This window comes from Vicugna pacos, chromosome 20 (assembly GCF_048564905.1).
Source record: "Vicugna pacos chromosome 20, VicPac4, whole genome shotgun sequence".
Lineage (NCBI taxonomy): Eukaryota > Metazoa > Chordata > Mammalia > Artiodactyla > Camelidae > Vicugna > Vicugna pacos.
This window is the reverse complement of record NC_133006.1, coordinates 9,290,625-9,313,810: the sequence shown is the minus strand read 5'-3', so window position 1 is coordinate 9,313,810 and position 23,186 is coordinate 9,290,625. Positions and strand designations below refer to the sequence as shown.

At 46.4% G+C, this 23,186-nt stretch overlaps 1 protein-coding gene across 1 annotated transcript in view; it reads right to left on the bottom strand.

Annotated features, from left to right (window-relative positions):
• Positions 1-23,186, bottom strand: part of PKHD1 (PKHD1 ciliary IPT domain containing fibrocystin/polyductin) — a 365,190-nt gene that overhangs the window by 320,806 nt on the left and 21,198 nt on the right. The window contains exons 16-27 of the mRNA XM_072944834.1: positions 22,222-22,311; positions 22,039-22,129; positions 21,213-21,355; positions 19,759-19,889; positions 18,841-19,016; positions 14,535-14,673; positions 12,308-12,435; positions 9,726-9,910; positions 8,698-8,820; positions 7,459-7,564; positions 6,237-6,509; positions 2,062-2,192 (exon numbers count right to left, since the gene is read on the bottom strand). Coding sequence (XP_072800935.1) covers positions 2,062-2,192; positions 6,237-6,509; positions 7,459-7,564; positions 8,698-8,820; positions 9,726-9,910; positions 12,308-12,435; positions 14,535-14,673; positions 18,841-19,016; positions 19,759-19,889; positions 21,213-21,355; positions 22,039-22,129; positions 22,222-22,311 — 1,716 coding nt within the window. The remainder of the gene's footprint in view (positions 1-2,061; positions 2,193-6,236; positions 6,510-7,458; positions 7,565-8,697; positions 8,821-9,725; positions 9,911-12,307; positions 12,436-14,534; positions 14,674-18,840; positions 19,017-19,758; positions 19,890-21,212; positions 21,356-22,038; positions 22,130-22,221; positions 22,312-23,186) is intronic.

Here is a 23,186-nt window from a genome sequence, read left to right as displayed (position 1 = left end):
AATAAACAGTAACCCAAACAAAAGAGAAAGAAACACCAAGAAACAATGAGTCTATTCCCAGGCTGAAACCCATACAGTGAACCTAGAAAACACCAGGTTAGATGGAAACAGAACAGAGAGTTTCCAGAAAAAAGAGCAACTGATACAATTAAATTTTTTTAAAGACAGAGGACTTTTTTATTATAAGCAAGACATGTTAATAAAAAATAAGAAACTCTAAAAACAAAACAAACTATAAAAAATATATTCTGGAGGGTGGGAAGGGATAGACTGGGATTTCAAAATTGTAGAATAGATAAACAAGATTACACTGTATAGCACAGGGAAATATACACAAAATGTTATGATAACTCACAGACAAAAAAATGTGACAATGAGCGTGTATATGTCCATGAATGATTGAAAAATTGTGCTGAACACTGGAATTTGACACAACATTGTAAAATGATTATAAATCAATAAAAAATGTTAAAAAAATATATTCTGCCAGGATCATTCAAATAGTTTAATAATGTCAATATAGTTTATTGGCTTAGCCAAAAAATGGTCCTGTAACTATATTCAAAGGAATTGAAAGTGGTCGTTTCAGAAAGGAAGACTTGAACAACAGGGTGGTGGGACAGAGGACAGCATGGTTGTCTTACTATTTCCTTTTGAATTTGGCATGTTCAAAACGCAAAGTTTGTTCAAAATTAAATGTTAGCTTTCTTAATGTTTATTCTTCCTAGTAAAAGAAATCCAACAAGTACAAATTTTACCCATTAAAATGGTAAATAGATACTAAAATGCTAAAACTCGATGTTGGCCAAGGCACCAGAAGTCAGACACTCACACGGTGATGATGAGAGCATTAGTTTCAAAGGAATTTCAGATAACTGGACACCACATGCCAAACACTTCAGCATTTAGATTAATTTATCCTGAGAAAAATAAATATACCCCAAAATACAGTTAGTGGGATAATCAAAGCTCTACTGTTGTACCCAGGAAATTTTGGAAACTATCTAAATTATCTAAATGTCCAATAACAGGAAATAAACAAATGACAACACAACCATATATCAGGATTGCATGTAGTTGATACACAAAAGCTAATATTTCATAATATTTGAATAACCAGATGAGATAAAAAATGGAACCAGACACAGGGAACTATATTCGATATCTTGCAGTAGCTTATGATAAAAAATATGAAAACAAACACATGTATATTCATGTATGCCTAAAACATTGTGCTGTACACCAGAAACTGACACAACATTGTAAACTGACTGTACTTCAATTAAAAAAAATTTTTTTTAATGGAACCAGAGATCAAAGGTGATTCCGAACCCATTCTTCCTCCAGAGAGCTTTATCGTTCAGTAGACAGCCTTCTTTCAAGCTCTGGATGTGTTACAAATGTCGTTGACACTGACATGAACTCTGAATAGAAATCCAACCTCAGCTGTGAGCGTGACGCTCTCCCACAGCAGCGGGGAAGGGCCTGGACCCAAACCTCTTACGCTGTCTGAGCACTAACTGAAGAGGAAGAGGAAAGCCCTGGGACTTGTTTCTGAGAGAAAAAGGGAAGCAGCAGGAACTACCTAGGAAGCTGTTTCATAGGAATCAGACATGGGGAAGATTCTAAGCTCCCCAGTCACATCCATGCCAGAAAACAAAACTGCTAATGAAAACTTAGTTATTTGTTTGCTTGAGAAAGAAATGAGATTATAAGAGATATGTTTGCAAACCTACACTCAGAAGGAGCACTGGATAAATCTATTCTGTGGCACTAATACTATGAAAGTTCTTAAAATGAAAAATAAGAGTATAGAGTGGAACTGACTGGTTCATCTTCTTTTAAAAGAAATTGACAGATGCTAATTATAAGCCCCATTGGTGGAGCCAGCTCCTCACTTCATAGCGGAAGTGCTTCCACATAAGTAAAGTAAGCATATTCTCCTGATAAACAGGTCATGTCCATTAACTGAGTTCTAAGAAATGGTTCACTGAGAACTTTACACAACACGTTAATAACAGTCACCCACCCAGACAGGAGATGCCAAAAGTTTCCACTCACCCTGGGTGGAACTTTGCATTGAATTCTTCGCGAATGGCTTGTGGTGACATTGACGGCACAAGGCTGAGATCCGAACAACACCAGGCTCACATCTTCCAAACCGGAGCCTCGGATGGTGGCCCAGAGCCCTCCTGTACAGAAGTAGCATTTTCAGATGGGACCCACAGCCATACGGGCAGACAAAAATTCATTACCCGCAAGAGAGAGAAAATGAAATCAACATATAAGGCTCCTTAGTCAAAACACAAAGCATGCTTAAACTGCAGGAAAAGACTCCAAGTTAAATACATAAGCTACTAAATAAGGTGGGAGAAATAGCGACTAGAAGGCAGAGAAGGAGTAACGCATCCTGGAGATACTTAAGGATAACACAGTGCTGTGAGACAGAGAGTAAAATAGAGGACCTCCGAAAACTCTCTCTGCCCGTGATTCTTAACTACTGTCAGTGACAGCCAATTCTATACAACTTACTCTTTTCCCAAGAAGCCAAGTGTAAGAGAGCAGCTATAAGATGGGAGAAGGAGCAGTGGGCCCAGAGTCAGGGCGGAGTTTGCTCTGCCACTGAGAGCAGATCATCTGCAGTACTGCCCCCGAGGTCACCGGTCCTCACTTCCCCCATCCTTAAATGACAGCCTTAGCCCTCCCAGCTTTGTGAGTTGATACACACATACTTTGTTCCAGTCCCTGTGATGATACAGAAATGACGGACATCATCACCGAATGCCATCGGGATCTCCATTCAGCCACTAAAGTTCAACCACAGAAACTCCCCTGCCCACTACAGACATCAGTGAGAGGAGGTGTGGCCCCATCACACTGGTGTCACAGCACACGGTCCCATCTGGAGGAGGTGCCCATGATCCCGCTGACGGACAGGAAGCCCCCTTGTTGTGGGTGAGGGCCAAGATTCTCTCTGCATCTCCCCAGAAGGGGATATCAGAAGAGCCCTGAAGTCACCAAACAGAGACACACATCCCTTGAGAGGGGGGAGGGGCGCAATAGCAAAGTTACCCACCCCAGACGTGTCAGGTTGAGAAAGGGGGACTTACACAACCTGACGAAAACCTTTCAGAGGCAGGTGACTGAATGGAATATTACTTTGAAGTGGAATATATAAACATGCCTTGAGGATTCAGGGCAATGGCCTTCTAAGTTAAAGAGTAATATTGGAGAAGATACAACAGCACAATGGCAACATAACAGATACACTATCCGGAAGCATCTTGACAAGAAAAATTCAAGAATATGAAGAAACTTGGAGAAACTTTTGAAATGCTGCTGAGGAACCTAATAGCCGGGTTAAAACTTAAAGGAAAAAACCAGACATTATAGCAATGATGTAGTAATCATTATGACAAAGGGGAAGGACTCCAATTTATATATATATATAAACTTTCTTTAACTAAAAAAAACCTTAAATAAGAAAACTGAAGTAAATGTCCAGAAGGAGTGAGTGTCACAAGGTAGCAAAACTTTCTAAGTGAAGCTAAAGCATCAACACACTCATGATAAAAACACAAAAAGGATGGTTAATTTAAATCAGATAAGCTGATTTTAAAATTCGATGAAAAATAATTAACAACCATAGCCAGAAAGCAAAATTTCAAAAATAAGAGTAAAGTGGGATCTTCTGCCAGGCGTTAAGATATCTTAGAAAATAGCAATAATTGGGGAGACCAAGGTGGTGCAGGAGGAGGACGTGGAGCAGACGCCCCCCACCTCCAAACACACCAGACACGCATCTATGTGCGGAGCAATGCTTGCTGAGAGCAGCCTGGGGGCTGGCAGAAAAGCTGTTCTGGGGTGGGGTCGGGTAGGAAAGGAGGAGAAGCAATGTGGGGGGACCCACGCCCCCAGAAGGGGATGCAGAAGAAAAGGGGCAGGCTCGGGGACCCCTTCCTGGGGAGTTAGGGGTTCAAGTCACATACTGAGGCACCACAGCCTCAGAGTTCAACCCCAGGAAAATGAGTCCCCTTAGCTGGTCTGAAAACCAGTAGGACTTACAAGAGGGCTGTAAGAAACCTAGACTCCATCCGTGCAGAGTGGAAAGAAAAGAAAATGCAAGGGATCATGCAAACGTGCAGACCGACTGGGAGGTGAGGGGTGGGGTCTGAGATGCTGCACCTCCAACAAGCCCCCAGATGATGCAGGTACCACTGGTCCAGGACCACACTGTGAGAACTATGGTCTTCAGCCCCTGGCCCAGCGTTTTCCGCAGGGAGCTCAGTCAGTGCTGAGTGATGGATGGATGGATGGATGGATGGATGGATGGATGGATGGATGGATGGATTGGCTGACACTAGTTGATACTAGGTAGTTGGCAGGGTGGAGGAAGGGTTCAGAGGGAAAATTTAAATCCAGTAATAAGGAAAATCGCAGTTAAAGCCTCTCTCGCTCTCCCTCTCTGTCTCACCAAAAGTTAATTTGGACCCACTCAACATGACCCCTTCTCTGAGTGTTTCATCTTTCACTGAAATACAGAGGGGTGACACACCATCCTCCCGGACAAACACTCTCACCATGTGTTATTTGTACAGCACAGCCTGGCAGGGTGACCAACTCCTCCAGGCCTGCCTGGGACTTTCCGAGTTTCAGCACTAAGAGTTCCACGTCCCAGTTTTAAAACTGGAAGTCTTCCATCTTGGGAAACCCCTCAGTCCCAGGAAAACCAACAGGTGGCCAGCCTGCCTGTGCGAGTCACTGTGTATACAGGACGTGGATGACTGAGTCGCACGTCTGCCCTGGAGGTGCCCGCGGTCCGGGGCGTCGGGGGTGGGAAGGACGGTGTAGCCTGAATGGCAAAGGTAACTTTACAGGAAGACCAAAGCCACTTATAAATCTAGTGGGAAGACTACTGTATGCCCTAAACTCTAACCAACAATTATTGGGTTAATATAGAACATGATCTTTCACTCTGAGCACCTCGCACCACCTGGTTCCTTCCTTGAGTCACCGAGGAAGGGGGCAAGCTAGCTGTTTCATGTGCAGAGAGGAGGCAGAATGGGCCTCCTGGTTTACTCTTTTAGGCCAAGTCAAGTCAGAAACGAAATGGTCCTTTGAACAATGAACTTGGAGCCAGGAAACACTACTTTAAGAAGTGCTTCCTGCCACGGACCTTCGGGCAACAGGATACACAGTGACAAAAACCCAAGGCATGAGGGAAAGAGCTTTTTTCACGCTCTAAAAATCACACACTCACATATACAGCAGCAGTGTTCCCGAGATTCCTGCAGCCTGGCCGGGTGGTCTTAGGCTGGCCGTGTCCCTCAGAAAGCATGGAGAGATCTGTGGTTGCCGCTGCACTGAGACCCCACACCCTGTGAGGCAGGTGTTGGCAAGCCCACTGTCCTCTCTGTCCCCCATTACTCAAATGCTAGCTGGCTTGGCCTGCTAGCCAAGTAGCCAAGTGTACGTCATTTTACAAAATTTCTCAGACACCCACTGTGTTCCTAGTGGGCCAGGCCTGCACCTCACATTTGCAAATGTTTTTAATTCTCAAGGGGCTTTCCCACCTGTTGGCTCAGTTCAGTCTCACTCAACATGGGGAGGCCTACAAGCCCGGCAGTGCTCGACCCCGTGGATGGTAAGACATCACGGCGCTGGGACGAGAGGCAGGAGCCCTGGCACCCCGCGATCCTGTGTGGCATCCTGGCTCCACCCCTCTCTGCTAGGAAGCCTTGGGCAAGTCACTCACTCTTCCCTTAGGACCACTGTTATCTCATCGAAAAAAAGTAGACAGTAATTCCATCTTTCGGGCAGCTGTAAGCACTGAGATACTCAGTAATGATATTGTGCCCATCTGCATCACTACTAGGAAAGTAAGTCCCATAGAAGTAGCTGAAACCTACAAGGTCACACCTCTGACTCTGGCAGACTGAAAACCCAGACACACGTCCTAACTTCTCATCTAGGACTGTTTCCACTAGATCAGATTGTCCTAATGACTCAGGGATCCACCCAATTACGCCTGACGCCATCAGCCAAACTATGGTCCCTTGTGTGGCAAGTGAGTTCATTTAATGGCTCAAATGTCTGTTGCTCATTGGAGGAAATGCTGATGGTAGAAAACAGAAAGCTGGGCATCATGATTTATTACATGGCAGGACTAGATTCCTGTGTATCAGCGAGAAGGCACGCTTCGGAGGGGCAGACACAAGGCAAGTGCCCCTGATTACCAGTGTCTGCAGCTCTGGAAGGCTCCACAGCGTCCAGCCTGGGCTCCACATTTAGGAAGAGGCCTCCTCCACTGGCGCTGATGGCAAGACCAGAAGGTCTCACCAACACTGAGATGCGATGCACCCCCACGGGCAGCAGGCCTGTCCGACACACCACATTCGTTTGGTTTGAGGAAATAACTTTGCAATGCGTTTGGTTCACTGTAACCTGCAAGGCCTGTGAGTCGTCAGAGAAACTGCTTCCGGTAATATAAACCAGCAGGTCAATGTCATCTTAAAAGAGGAGAGAAATTAAAAGAAATCATCTCTCTGTGACATCACTCCATTGACGAGAGCATCTCTCACCTTCCTCTCCCAAAATTCAACGAGTTGAATGCTGACTCCTATTCTGAAATCTGCATCTATTCTTACAGCACAGAGCCTCGTCTTAAATTTTCTCAAACTGTAACAGGAGATCACCAGTCAATAAAAATGGGGGGGGGAATCAAATAAAAGAAATTTTCAAAACAAGAGACAAAGAAGTTGCAGTATGTACTTATACAGTGAAATACTACTCAGCCATAAAAAAAGAATGAAATAATGTCATTTGCAGCAACATGGACCTAGAGATTTTCATACTAAGTGAAGTCAGACAGAGAAAGACAAATACCGTATGATATCACTTACATGTAGAATCTAAAAAAATGAGACAAATGAACTTATTTACAAAACAGAAACAGACTCAGAGACATAGAAAACAAATTTATGGTTGCCAGAGGGGGAACGGGTGGGGAGGGATAAATTAGAGGAGTTTGAGATTAACGGATACAAGCTACTACATACAGCATAGATAAACAAGGACCTATTGTATAGCACAGGGAACTATATTCAATATCTTGTAATATAATGAAAAAGAATATACATATATCTGTATAACTGAATCACTTTGCTGTACACCAGAAACTAACACAACACTGTAAATCAACTATGTTTCAAAAAATAAAAATAAAAAGCAAGGGACAAAGAGAATAAAACATGTTAAGTCATCAAAAATCCACCATTTCAAATTATGACCATATCATTTCAATAGCTGAAAAATACTTTTTTTTTTTTGCTGCATCACTCAATATCCACCCCACGAACTGACCCCACCATCTACTCGCCCCTCACCAGGCACGCAGCCTCCAACAAATCACTCTGAGCTGAAGTTCACCCCCATCTCAGTGCCAAGTACAAATCATACCTAGGTCATACCACACAGAGTGGACCCGGGGAGTCGACCCCTCGAGGTACTGGAAGGAACATGAACCTGAACAATGAGCTGGTACATCATTCACTCGCACAACCACCTGGAAAAAGGCAGAAGAATTCAAAGCAAATGCAGGATTTCATATGCTCCAGAGTATTCATAAAGTACTTGCGAAGTTTACCCAAATTCAACTGTTAGTGATTCACTTAATTCTCTTTTTTCCTCCTATTTTCCAATAATAGACCCGATATTGTAATGCATGACTCAAAACACGTTAGGCTTTTTTTAAAGGATGGTAAGTATATGCTGAAACCTAACATTTTTACAATTAAATACGCTCGCTCTTGAGTAACTTTCCTCTCTGTCGCACAGAAGTCAGTTCAACCTGGATGAGGACTTCTGTAATCACTTTCTATTTTGCACTCAGTACCTGCTCCCTATGAAAAGCCCTTCCTCTGCAGGGACAGGCCAATGAAGTAGGCACCTTCCTTCCACCCTCACTACATGGTCGTGTAACTGAAGGTTAGAGTGTATTTGGACATTTGGTTGGGGGTCTTTATTTGTCCTAGAATGACAAGGCCCCAAGAATAAATTATATGTCTTTCCGTCTCACTGGGACTAGGGTTAATGTAACAGAACTCTGCAAATCTTGGAGATGAGAAAGGTGGAAAAAGATATGACTCTACATATAAAATAAGGATTAAAAAGCACACACGCCTTATTCATGAGGGTGTCTGCTTATGGAGGGAAGGGATTTGGGGATGGCATGAAGGCACGGGTGATCGTGAACCCTCCGGTTTCATCAGCAATGTTTTATTTTGCTCATTATTTTATTTTATTCAAAGACAAAGAAGATAACATAAACATATCAAATGTTGGCCATTGTTAATCTTCACCTGGGTACTCAGGTGTTGGTCATATGGTTCTTTACATTTTCTGCATGTTAAAATTGTCTCAAATTAAAAGCAGATGACTTACAACAGAAGTTTGCACACATGCGAAAGAGCAAAGGACGTTTTAAAGAGAAAAAGGGGTTGACTTAGCTGGGGCACTTCACTTACATTTCCAGAGTCCTCTGCAGACCCCGTGGCAGTAGACAGAGCACAGCCGTAGCCATCCCTGTCTTGTGGATTGGGAAACCGACCCTTGGGATTGGTCCACATTACAAATCTCAAGGGGCTGCCATCAACTTGAACCTAACAGTTGCACGTTGCAGGGCCCATCCGCTCTCACCTGAGTGTGCTCATTGGCAGTGACCAACATGTCTCCAAATATGGGTCCAAGAAAAACTCCACCGTCATATACCACACGCGTGGTCACAACAGGGTTCACTCCCGTCAGGTTTTCGTCCGATACCTGAGATGGTTACATTTCTGGTGAGTTTCGTCATGGCACAGAAGTTTAATCTTGATTAAAATAAATGACCAGAGGTGTTTTCACATCATTCTGCTTAAGATAATCAGATAGCTAGAGAATGAAAAATCGAGTGAGTGGGGCTTAAAATCTAGAAACCTAATAGTCCATAATGGCTACTGGAAGCCCCAGTTGACCAGGGAAGTATTTAATGAGAAGCGTCGTTGCCCGAGAAAAGCACAACATACTCATCCTGTAAGCCCTGAGATATTTTGTTTCCGTGTGCTTTCTAATTTTATCAGTGTGCAACCCAAAATAATAAAATCAACTCTAGAAAATCAAGTGCCAAGAGATGGCTCTGATCCTTCCTCCATCTCCACCCAAGAATTTTCTTTGGAAACCAGATGACCCACAATATCACATCACAAGAATAAAACTTCATCTCAGGTTTCACTTTATAAAACCAAATGCTGGATGATCATTAGATTATTTTTCAAAACCCTAAATATGCAAGAGCATCTGGTTTTGTCATTATCCAAAGACAGCAAATCCTTTCCTAAACTTCCTTCTGCTGCACCATCTGCCTCCACGATAATCGAAGTCAATCACATCTGCTTAAATTATCCAATAACAGATGTGGAGCTACTGCATGGTGGACACTGACCAATGACTTCTCTACCTGCATTGAGTTAGGAAGGGAGATGCTCAGTTTAAATTGCTTTAACAGGAGCATAAGATTCAACTATGTCTTGAAAACTTCCAGAAAGAAAGGTCCTTGACCTGACCTTGACTATTCTGACAAAATTAACAAATCATGACAGTGTTCATTCATACAATTCTGATTTTTTTCCCACAGAATTGCTCCAAGGGCATCAAGTTCACAAAACCAAAAGGGATACCATACCTACCCTGATGAAATTGGGCAAGTCCCCAACCTGGGTGGACCAAGAGAGGGTCCACACATGTTCGTAGCAAGACTTCAGATCCTCCGTCACAGTGAAGTCACTGACGTTGAGGTACCTGGATGTGAAGTCGTCGGCATTGTTCTGTAAGAGCTTTTGGAGGTGACTGGCTGAAATGTGCACAGGGACACCTGGGGGAGAAGGTTTTGATGTAGAAAATACAGGACACCAATTACTCCGCCTCACAGAGTCTCATTATCAAGATGAGACAATACACGTCAGGCTGCTACCACACATCGCAGGAGAACTTCAAGTTCAAAACCCAGCTTCACCAGAACCCTCAGCCCCATTAAACCATTTTTTAAGGCAGCTACAAGCAGATGCTCACTTTTTACACCATGGGCTCTTCCATCAGCATCACACGTCTCAAGCCGAGAACACAGTCGCTCAGGCAAACCTGTCTCAACTGTCAACTCAAAACGGGAACCCCAGCTATCCTGGCAGTGCCATAAAGTCTAATTAAATAGTGGGTTTTCTGCAGGAAAATTTAGCCGGCCCTGTGAACAGGGAGAAGTTGGCCACCCTTCACAGGGAGTCGGGGGACACACAGCAGCTGACACCCATAAAAACTCAGACAACCCAGCTGAGGAATGTTGGCGCTGAACTTCGGCATCTCGATTAGAATTTCCTTTAAGCCCAACCACCTGTTTCCCCATTCCACGTCCCCAGGGAGGAATAACGACACCCTGGGCTGCAGCCTTGCTGGTGTTCGAACCCTGTTTCATGCTTTACCAAAAGTTTCCATCTCATTAGCTACTCCCAACAGCCCTGCGAGGTGGTTCACCTGGATGTCCTGACGCCTGCTTTCAAGATGAAGAAAATGAAACCTGGGTTGATGCTGAAGCTTGCCAACCAAGTGAGCCAGGCTTAGATTAAAACCCACGTGGCCTTCAGCCTGCACGAGAGCTTTCCTCTTGAACCCCACACTTGCCCTGGAGTGTTAGTCAAATACCACGGTACTTCCAATTTGCAGATAAAATTCTCAGCTTTAAAAAAAAATTATTGTTCTGCACAAATACATAAGTTGAAGGCCACCATCATTTCAAAAGGCCCGGTGAAAGGCTGGCTCTCTCCCTGCCCCCCGGCTGTGTCACAGGCAGTGATGGGAGGACGAGCCTCAGAGACAGAATACGATGGCAGGATAAGTCTCTAGAGAGAGGCCACAGGGTCCCATTCGTGAGAAGGAAGACAGCACAGTAGTGGGCTTCCCAGGCGCAGAGCTCTGATGCACTTACTCACCCATTTCTCAGACTCCAGCAGCCCAGGGGCCATCAACTTTCCCTAAGGGGCCCTAGGAGAGTAACACTCCAGTCCTCCACCCTGGAAGATTCTTTGCAAGCCCAGTGTCTTTCCACTTGGGAGGACAGAAGACTTCTGGCCCATGCATCACTTTTTCTCCAGCCACTCTATAGAGTTCTCCTGAGCCTCCTTTCTGATTCCTCTATGCTTTTATGAAATAAATGCCCTATTAGAATCACTTCTGATCCTGTCCTTGGTGAGATGTGTACGTTCTGGATGATTTAGAAGCTGTTTTCCCCTCACGGCAGCTGTCAGCTCTTCTGCATTTGTTATGATCCCTAAATCCTCACTATCATGTGGTGTCACTGTGGCGTTGAATTCGGAAGGGCCATGACTACCGTGAATCTGGGCCCAGGAGACTCTAGAGAGAAGAGGACTGATCAGAGAATCAAAGACCCCAGCTCATATCTGGTCCCTGACATTAACTATTTGCATGAGCTCTGGGCAAGCCTGAGTCTAGTGGCTGAATGGTGGCCCTCAAAAAGATATGTCATTGTCCTAATCCCCGGAAACTAGGACTATGACCTTGTATGGCAAAAGATGTGGTTAAGGATCTTAAGAAGAGGGGTTCACCCTGGATTATCAAGGTTGGCCCTAAATGCAATCATCCATATCCTTGAAAGAGAGAGGCAGAGGGACTTTGGAAACAGAAGAGGAAGAGACGTGGTATGGGTACAGCTCGGTGGTAGAACACATGCTTAGCATGCACCCAGGTCCTGGATTCAATCCCCAGTCCCTCCATTACAAAGAAGTAGAGGAAGAGACAACGTGACCAGGGAGGCAGGAGTTGAAGTGATGCGGCTGCAGCCAAGGGATGCTGGCAGCCACCAGAAGCAGAAAGAGGCAGGACACAGATCCTCCCCTAGAGCCTCGGGGGTAAGTGTGGCCCTGCCAACAACTGGCTCTTGAACTCTGCCCTCCAGAACTGTAAGAGACTAGGTTCCTGTTGGTTTAAGCCATCAAGGCTATACCATTGGTTATGACAGCCCCAGGAAGCTAATCCACTCAGTTTCCACGTCTACAAAGCTAAAAGGGTGGGATCATATTAACAATGGTGGGTGATGCCTATTGTCCAGCCCTTTAATTTTAAGATCATTTCAGACACTGGAAAATAAACAAAACAGCTTCAAGACTCTCACCCTGCCTGGCAATCCTGCAGGAGGCTGATGGCCTGGAAATGCCATAAAAAATGTAAACAAGAAACGCTGTACCCCTGACGGCCCCTTTACCAGGAATCACTGTGTCGGAAAGCTGGATGCGGAAGTGTCCCCCTAAAGGTGGACTTGTCCTCTGTAGTCTCCATGTTGTCGCCTGGACAGACCCGGATCCTCCCTCTGCTCCTTCACTGGGCACAGAGCTGCGGCAGAAACAAGCATTAACCGCGGTGCCCCCAGCAGCCGCTCCAGACAGGACACAGATCCATCCACAGACCAGACCTCTCCAGACCATCCGCTCGCGTTCCCAGCACAGCAGAGGAAACGCAGTGTAAACATGAGGATTCTTTAGGGGTGTTCCACCCCCCCACACTGATCCTGGGAGCACATGGGCCCAGAGTGGAGAGTGAGGACTGGCCTCTGCTGTCTTGGTCCTGACACAGTGAAGGGAGAACCTGGTATTCTCGAACCTCATTTACATAACCAGATGAAAAGTCAGGGCCCTGATCCACAGACACCTCCCCTCTCAGTGTCCCCAGCAGAAACAGGCCACCTCATCTAGCCGACTCCTTACCCGGCACCTGTGTGCAAACATGCTGCCTGCCTAACCTTGCTTTTTTTTTTTAATGTATTGCAGTTTTTTTAAGGGGGAGATAATTAAGTTTACTTATTTATTTTTTTGAGGGGGTGCTGGGGATTGAACCCAGGACTCTCTGTATGCTAAGCATATGCTCTACCACTTGAGCTACACCCTCCCCCGACTCTGCCTAATCCTGCTTTTAATACAATAAATGGGTCGGATAAATCATGACCCAGCACGAGATGAAATACTCTTCAGCCGTTAAAACCACATTCTACAAGTACACTTAATGAAATGAGGAAGATTCAACTTATACCATTAGATGAAAAGGGCATGTTGCAAACACTGTGTTACGTGTGGTCCCCAGCTGAGGTTTACAAAGTGAATATGTACATGTACACGTGTGTACAAAAACTGCTTGGGGAAAAGGTGGATCCGATGCGTTAGCAGAAGTTCTCTCTGAGCAGGCGGGTTGCAAGGGCTTGGTGTCTTTCTCTAAGAGTTTTTCTGTATTTTCCAAATTTTCAACAACGAACATGAAGGAAGATTTCTATCAATAATATTTTTTAAGTAAGACACTCTGAGGGGCGTACGTACAACTAGGCAAAAACAGTGCGAGTGGTACTATCTGTGTCGGAGGCTGGACCAGTCTGAAGGCTGTCCTGACTGGCTGAGGCTGGAGGCTTCCCAAAGGAGCTGAGGGACTTGAGGAAAAGCTCAGAAAGGGAGGGCGTGAGGACCACTCTAAGGGTGGACCCGTTCCAAGTAACCTGAGTCACACTCCAGCCTTTCAGAGTTAGTGACTCTGGCGTTGGGCACACAGGACTGCAGGCTGGACAGCAGGACGGCCCCCTGGCCACCACTGAAGCTCTTTCACTCCTTCCATCTGTTGATGATCTTTGCATCTTTCCTTCCCAGGGGACCCTGAAACACTAAGTCAAGGAAGGTGGGGCACAGATTCAAGCTTTCTGTGCCTACTGTTCATACACCATCCCAAGCATGGTATAAGCATGAGAACTCATTTTGGAACATATTAGAAAGAGATGGGTGGGGGGTAGAAATTTTAAAGACAAGACATCTCAATTCTTCCCATCCTACTGGGGTTTTAGTGGAAAATTAAAAGAACGGATTAAAGCATGCATGTGTTCCCGGGAGCTTGGAGGAGCCTGACTCTTAGTTACTGCTATGTAAATGGTGGCTACAGAGGTTTGACTGTTGCAGGAGAGGCAATGCTCAGTGGGGCTCTAGTGCCATCTGGTGGTGAGATCCTAGAACTACCTGGCTTTGTTCCCTTGACTAATTTCATTTTGCCTCCAGGGATTCTAGTAAGATTAATACACGGGGAATAGAAAGAGAGGAGCAAAAAGAAAACAGTGGTAATGTGAACCTCGGGAAAGTGTTAAAATGCAACTACTTATAAACAAATTCACTAGGAACTAGTTCTTGAAGTGTCGTCCCCAGGTCAGTTGCAACCGCAACCCCTGGGAACTCATTAGAAATGCATATTACCAGGCCCTGCCCCAAACCTACTACATCAGAGACAAGGTGGTCAGGGTCAGCAGTCTGTGTTTTAACAGGACCTCCAGATGAGTCTGATATGGACAGCATCCCTGAGATTGAGAACTGTTGCTTTAAGCAACAAGACAGCCAGCTTTTCCTGATAAAAGAAAAGCTGTGTCTTCAAGGCCAGTTAGCAGTTTTAAGGATGGACAGTTTCCCTACCTTGCAGTGATGAGCGGGAGGTCCAGGCCACACCCCGCCAACCAGGAAGTGACGTTGTAGACAGGAGGGGATCCCACCACAGAGAGCACTTCCACCAGATTCCCGCCAGGGCGAGCTGTTCCAGAGTCAGCTTGAGAAACTGGAGACCGAGGATCCAATGATTATCAAGTAAATCAAGACGGAAGAGCTGCTGCGTGGACGTTCCCTGAGTTACCTGCATCTCCGTGATCACTTACAGCAGAGATTCCTACCTATCTGCTGAGGCAGGAGTTTAGTTCCAGAAGGAACATGCAAGGTCATGGTCTAAGGAGACCATGACTAATTCCACAGCAAAGTTCAACGCGCCCCGAGCAGGCCAAGCACCACTGCTGGTGCCACTGGCGGTCCCCCAACCCCGCCACACACAGATCATCTTTTGCAGTGTGGACTGCTACCTTCCTCCTTTCCTTCCCAAAGCCCTGACAACTCCAGGAACACTAGCTGACACTCCTTAGGAACACTGAACACACGGGGCACACACTGGAGCTACCTGAATTTTATCCACAGTGTAGAGTCAACGTGTGGGCAGAGAGAGTGCAAGATCATTGTTCAGATTCTGATTTCCACTTTCATTGGGTGATTACCATCTGGCTAATCAACACAACCTCTGTAAGACTCCATTTTCGCATGTATAAAGGGGACTCGTGACAGATCTCAGTCTGCCTGGCAGGGAGAGTTTCGTGGGATGGCAGGCTTACAGGACCAGCACAATCTACTTGGATATTCTCTTTCCCTCCTCATAGGCACCGTGTAAAAGGCAGCTTCTTTTCCAAGTCTGTACAGTCGAGACTGTAAACAGTTTAAAGGCAGAGTCTTGGCAGATTCAATGTTCAGCACAGAGTAAGTGCTCACTAAATGTTTACTGGCTCAGCTGAGTACGAAGTCTTCAGAGGTTTGACTCTGGTGTCAATGATTTCTGGGTTCTTATCTCCCCCACATCCCAGCTGATTTAGGGCAAGACCCTCAGCCCCTCTTAGCTTCAGTTTCCTCATCTATCAGGTGGGGCTCAGAGGACCATCTCACGGGGTTCTGAGAACAAACTGAGAAGTGTTGTGTGGCTGACCCTAAATAAAAAGAACCTTCAAAAACAGACATATGGACCAATGGAACAGAACAGAGAGCCCAGAAACAAATCCACAAACTTTTGGTCAACTAATCTTCGACAAAGGAGGCAAGAATATACAATGGAATAAAGACAGCCTCTTCAGCAAATGGTGTTGGGAAAACTGAACAGCAGCATGTAAAGCAATGAAGCTAGAACACTCCCTTACACCATACACAAAAATCAACTCAAAATGGATCAAAGACTTAAACATAAGACAAGATACAATAAACCTCCTAGAAGAAAATATAGGCAAAACATTATCTCACATACATCTCAAAAATGTTCTCCTAGAACAGTCTACCCAAGCAATAGAAATAAAAGCAAGAATAAACAAATGGGACCTAATGAAACTTATAAGCTTCTGCACAGCAAAGGAAACTATAAGTAAAACAAATGACAACCTACAGAATGGGAGAAAATTTTTGCAAATGAAACCGACAAAGGCTTGATCTCCTGATATATAAGCAGCACATACGACTTAATAAGAAACAACCAAACAACCCAATCCAAAAATGGGCAAAAGACCTAAATGAGCAATTCTCCAAGGAAGACATACAAATGATCAATAGGCACATGAAAAAATGCTCAATATCACTAATTATCAGAGAAATGCAAATCAAAACTACAATGAGATATAACCTCACACCAGTCAGAATGGCCATCATTCAAAAGTCCACAAATGACAAATGCTGGAGAGGCTGTGGGAAAAGGGAACCCTCCTGCACTGCTGGTGGGAATGCAGTTTGGTGCAGCCACTGTGGAAAACAGTATGGAGATTCCTCAAAAGACTAGGAATAGACTTACCATGTGACCCAGGAATCCCGCTCCTGGACATATATCCAGAAGGAACCCTACTTCAAAAAGACACCTGCACCCCAATGTTCATAGCAGCACTATTTACAATAGCCAAGACATGGAAACAGCCTAAATGTCCATCAACAGATGACTGGATAAAGAAGATGTGCTATATTTATACAATGGAATACTATTCAACCATAAAAACTGACAACATAACACCATTTGCAGCAACATGGATGTCCCTGGAGAATGTCATTCTAAGTGAAGTAAGCCAGAAAGAGAAAGAAAAATACCATATGAGATCGCTCATATGTGGAATCTTAAAAAAAGAAAAAAAAAGAACATAAATACAAAACAGAAACAGACTCACAGACATGGAATACAAACTTGTGGTTGCCAAGGGGGCAGGGGGTGGGAAGGGACAGACTGGGAGTTCAAAATGTAGAATAGATAAAGAAGATTATACTGTATAGCACAGGGAAATATATACAAGATCTTGTGGTAGCTCACAGTGAAAAAAAATGTGACAATGAATATATGTATGTTCATGTATAACTGAAAAATTGTGCTCTACACTGGAATTTGACACAACATTGTAAAATGACTGTAACTCAATTAAAAAATGTTAAAAAAAAAAGAACCCTCATAGAGGACATCAAGGGAGAATATAATCAAGCGTTAAGTAGATCAGATAAACGTCAGACAATTAACTACGAATATTGAGCCCAGTTGTGTAGATTTTATGCTGCCCATTAAGTAACAGTCTCAGGAAAATTGTTGCTGGCAGGATAAGCAGACAAAGTGGGAAACAGATGGTTTCACCCAAGTCACCGTCAGTGATCCTGGTCTCTGCCCTCTACCCCTCTGCTTCCCTCCTCACCTCACCCTATGTGGTTCCAGATACTGGAGCCTTTGGTGGCAAAGAGGTGATGGCAGTGAGAAAGGGCTGTGGATCCCAGGCTTCAGGGGTTTGGAGAGAAGAAAGGGAAACGACATTTATTATCCAGTCCTGAGTTTCTTATCAGTGGGTTCAAGTGTATGAAATTTTGGTCCCCTCAGCTGTCCGGGAATCTGGGCAGCACTTGGAGTCACCAAAGGCCCCAGCCAGTTGTCTTGGGCACCAAGACATTCAGACAGCCCATCATTTGAATAGTATTTTCTAAGTGTGTCAGAACACGAACAGAGTTGGAAAGAAGTAATGACCTTTTGATCCAGAGGCCCCCAAAATACTTAAAACCACTGAAACAGAGAAGAGACGGAATTCTGATGAAGATAAAAGATGACGTAATTTCAGGGCTGAGGGTCCTCTTCGCACCCATCCCCAAGCTCCCCTGCCCTCAGCTCTGCAGTTTTGAGGCAAGAGATGAAAAATATGCACATATGGAAATCAAAATGCAAGTATCTGTTTCAGCCTTTTCTCCTGGGAGCCAGAAAGAGAGAGAAGCTGCGAAAAACAGCAAAGCCAAGCCCCAGAGTCACAAGGGATTTGATGGAGAAGGAAGAGTGAACAAAATTTGGAAGCCTGGAGACCCTGGGAGCACACCGTACTGTCTGTCTGGACTCCTCACCCCCGGGGTGTGCGTCACCCGTGGCCAGCCTCAGGAGGACCCCTGATCTTTGTCCTTAAGACCCCAGACAGGCAAAGCCAGGTGAGATTGCTGGGCCCAAGAGAGATCAAGGGACTTTGTGAAGAAGGGGGCCGAGCCGGAGCTCTGAGTGATGGGTGGGAGGAAGCCAGGTGGGTGAAAGAAGGGTGAGGCTATTCTCACCAGGATATGGTGACCCCTGGCTCCCCCGAGCTGGTCCGAAGGGTGGTAAATCAGACTTTCAACTCACTTATAAGGCCGGATATTGCTGTGTTCCTTCCAGCACTTCATATGACAGATACTAACTAATGCGGAGGTGGAGCAATCCCGCTGGCCTAACAGCAGTCATGATCATGGAACTGGGAACTGATCACATTCAGTGAGCACTTAGCACAGTTAGGACCTGTGATGAGTGCTTCACATTATATTTCAGTTAATCTCCACAGTAATCCAATGGGCTAGGGCCCTCATGAAGCCCATTGTACAGATGAGAAAACCAAGGCCTCTCAGCAAGGAAGTGGTAAAACTGGAGTAAGATCACAGGTACCCAAAGCAAGAGCAAGCTTGCGGGTAGTAGGGGAAAAAGAAGGAACTAGCTAGGGAGATACGGGGGCCAAGGACATGTGTGTGCCAACTCCACCCGCTCTCTAGGATCCAGGTAGGAAAGAAGGAGAGTCACTTGTCCCCTCTCCATGAAAACAAAAGCAGCCCCTCCAAAAAAGTTCGAGAATGGCGTTGGACGGACAGGTCCGTGGAGGAGAGTGGATTCGATCATCACCTGTTAGGTTCGTGTCTGCAATGATAACTTCATCCACGTAGAACGCGCCCGTCCCCGGAGACACAGGGAGGAGGTCAATCCCATGAACAAGCACGGGGCAGTTTGCTGGAGGCGGCTGGAGACACGCGGGGTCATGCACGCAGGTCCCGCGGAGGTCAGTGCAGGCGAACTCCCAGCTGCAAACAAGCACAGACGGTCTCCCGGGAGCACTGCCCCATCCTCTCCAACCTGCAGCCTGAGAACCACACAGCCAGGAGACCCCAGTCGTCCCGCACACAACGGTGCACACCCCCATCCAAGATGGGCTCAGCTCAGCGTGGGGATCACGGCAGGGAGTCACGTTTCCCCTCCCCCCACCCATCATGACACTCGCTTTCAGCAGTACTTTCAAAATCATTGTGCGTCTTTAGCAGATCACATGTTGGGCTCTAAGCGCAGAGACGATTAATACTCTTGGACATTACCAGACTTATTTCAGTTTAAAACCGCTTACAAAAGCCCCTAAGAGATGTGGAAAGAGAGCCGAATCAAGGGCTCAAGATGCCTGAATTGCATTCTAGCATCTCTGTCCTCTCGCTGAATGAATGTTGGTGCGTCACAAATTCTCCAGGCCCCAATTTTTCTCGTAATGTCATGTAACGTCATGGAATTGTTCCCTGAAATCTCTTCCAAACCTGATGGTCTACGATTCTGTCCCTGGGAGGAAAGGCAGACTCCTTCTGGGGAGTATTGGACTTGTAACAACCGACGGCTCTTAAATCAAACCTCTTTGCCCAATGAAACGTGTTCAGAGGTGAAGCTGGTACCCGAGGCCTCAGTCTGGGAGACAGTTAGTACATCCTAGGGGCCACTGTCCCCAGGAGAGCTAATCATCCCGGCTGGCAGACTTCCCACCACACCTGCCCCCAGACTGGCTACCTGATGGGACTGGTCCCCACAAGTCTCCAGTCACAGGTGGTGTTCTTCTGAACGGTGTTTCCAAAGCCGATTGTGAAGGACACGGTCACCCTCAGGATCGCATCCACGTGGCCCCTGTACGCAAGGCACAGCTAGAGACACCAAATCAGTGCTTCAGCTCTGTCACTGAGACGCAGCCATTCCGCCTCCCTAGAACCTGCCTCCCACTCTGAGACACAAGTCGGCCCCGTTCCTGCCCTCCTGGAGCTTACCAGTCTAGCCGCAGAGACACGTCGTTGAGAGTAAATTGTTATTTCTCCAACAAAGGGCTATTAAATGCCTAGCACGGTGCGTGGCAGTGAGGATGTAGAGCCTCTCAGTTAGAAACCCCTGTGGTGATCCAGCTAGCTGTGCAACCTTGAGCTAGTCACTTAACCTCTCTGAGCCTCATTCCTTAACTCCCCGCCAGCCTGGGTTTCTAATGCTGAGTTAAGCCAGATTGTTTGGCACGCAAAGACTTTCCAGCAGGATTTTTCAGCTTCGGCACAGTTGGCATGGAGACTGGATGATGCTGTTCTGTGAGGGGCTGTCCTGTGTGTTGTAGGATGTTTTGCAACATTCTTAGAAACTTCCCACTGGATGCCAGTAGCACTTGCCCAGTGGTGACGACGAAAAAGGTCTCCAAACATTACTAACTCTCCCCTAGGGGGCAAAACTCCCCTTCCCACCCCTGTTGGAAGCCTGTGCTGTAGAGGAAAGGCCAGAAGATGGTGCCCCGACCTGAACCGTTTATACCCGACTCCCCCATTCAACTAGGAAAGGACTTGAAACCACTGTCATGAGCTCAGCCACCCCAGGAAGGCTCACTCTGGTTCCCAAAGGACAAGGGAGCCATGCCCTCTTATGAAGGATGGCAGTGCTACTGACACGAAGGCTCTAAGAGGTGATGAAGGGGTGTGTCTGTCAGTAATAACCAATAATAACGAAAGCTGTAACAAGCAGTAACAACGGTCCTGGAACGACCCCGAGCCACTGCCCAGGCGCTCTGCTAGTTGATCTCATTTATTCTTCACCCAAATCCTGAGGGGCGGACCACATCATCACCCACCCCCGAGACGAGTACACTCAAGTAAGACTGGAGGGCGTGCACTGTACAGAGTCAGGATTCAAACCCAGAGAGTCTGACCGTAGAGTCTGCACTCACACCTGGAGAGCCAGAAAAATCCTATAGCGCGTACAAAACCTGCCGTAGGTCTCAGCTAATAACACAAAGGCATTTCCACGGAGCAGCTCCCTCACGGAGGACCAGAGGTGTGTGTTCACACCTGAGACGGCAGTTTAGAGATAGTGTGAGACGCCTTGGGCGGGTCACAGCACTTCCTGCTTTGTGCTTCTGCGTCTTCAGTCTCAACCCCGGGGAGTAACTGCGACCCCTCCCTCCCCATCCGTCCCAGAAGCAGGGGGCTGCTACTCACGTGTGTGTACCGGTCCAGCCGGTAGCCCTTCTGGGCAGCCGGGGGTGTGAGGACAAGGTGTCGAGGCCGATAGAGGCTGAACCTCCCACAGAAGGGCTCTGTCCCACTGGCGAGGTGCCCATCAAAGCTGGAACCTTCTGGGCCTGGACGCAGTTCAGATAAGACAGGAAGACAGGCGTGGATGTTAACAAGAGCCTCCCGACACGTCTGCAGGGGACGGGTTACGGGTTTGCCGTGACATTGGCCCCTCAGCCCTTGGGCGAGCAGGGCGGGGCTCTGGGGGCCAGCACCCCCCAGCTCGGACAGTCTCGAGACTCTGTGACCATTTTCCATGTGGACTGTGACACAGAAAACTACTGAGAAGCAAAGAGGTAAAAAAAGTGTTGACTGTAACTTAGTTCGCCTTAGCATTTTATAAACACCCTCACATTTTAAGAATCCGTTAGACTACGGTCTGATGTCACAATGCCTGTATCTGAGAGGCGATTTGAATTAAACAAGATTTGCCTTGTGTTGCTGTCTCCCTCCTGTATCTGTTGCCCTTCTCCCCCCGTGGAGCATGAGACACAGTTCCTGATGCTAAGTGCCCAGCATCCTTGGTCTCTAAGTCTCTTTCTCTGATTCCCACACCAAGCAGCTCCCTCCCAAGCACACAGCCCCTCCCTTGGACACTCTGTGTCCAAATCCAGTTTCCAGGCCTTCATTTGACTCTGAACGGAGTCAGAAGGAGAAGAAATGAAGACTCGCCCTATGTTACAGAGAAAAAAGAGAGAGAGAGACAAGGATGCAAGAAAAGGGTGAGAATTTGTCAAACCAGGGACGGCACCTTGCTCGAATCCCAGCCGGAGCAGTATGTTTGCCGAAAGGGGGTCCAGTTCGCACTTGACTGCAAGTAACCCCTCAATGGCTGCTTGAATCTGTTAAAAAGGAAGACTGCCAGAGTTCACACCCTGGGCATCAAGGCCACCCCTCGTTCCCCCGCCCCTCCCTGTCTGAGGAAGGTTCCCACCTGATGGGCTGTGGCATTTGCCGGGATTGGCCGGCTAGAGACATCGTCCCACGTGAGGAGGAAGTGCCCTGCGCCAGACACGGTCAGCATCTACCAAGTCAAGAATCACCAGATTAAACAACGTGTTCACTGAACCAGAGAGGCGACCTAGGAACACAAGACATACTCCCCCGGTTTGGTGTTTCCTTTTCATTTTAATCTCAATTTTTTTTAACTCACTATCATCTAGAACTATCTGGAGAACACAAGTGTTATCCAGCAATGAAGACATTTCTCAGGATATCCCTATCTCCCTGCTGATGCACGTCCCCCTCCTTCTCTTAAATGTCGCCATCGAAGGGCCCACGTTCGGCCCTTCTGGATGAGTTCCCTCCCGGGGGGAGGGGATGGCCTGGGAGGCAGAAGTAGCCACAAGCAAGTCACACTCTCCGAGAGGCCGATTCAGTCTCTGCTTTGCTTCCCTGCTGGGCACATCGCGCTTGTATAATGAACTCAGACCATCTTACACCTCGTGTTGTTTTCCACTTGGTTCTGTGGTTCTTCGTGTGTTTTACTAGTAGACTGTCAGCTTTAAGAGGCACGTCTATATTGACTCACGCTTGTACACCCAAAAATTGAACCAAAAAAAAAAAAAGTATGCCACACACGACATTGTAAATCAACTATCCTTCAATTAAAAAAAAAGTACACCAAATTTGTTCAACCAAAATATGGGGTACAACCGAGAGAACTAAAGGCCTTGACCTTGGCTGAGAGGACACAGTACATGGGGAAACAGGACTCAGAAAGCTGCAGTCTTGTGGGCGGGCACTCACATGCAAGCTCACACGGGTGTGGGTGCTGGGAAAACCTTATCTCCACTCTGGGGAATACGTTCCCAAAGGCAGATTTACCAGGAACTAAATTCCTGAAACTAAGTCCACGAGTAAGGTCATCTCCACGATAAGACTGCATTTTTTAAAAAG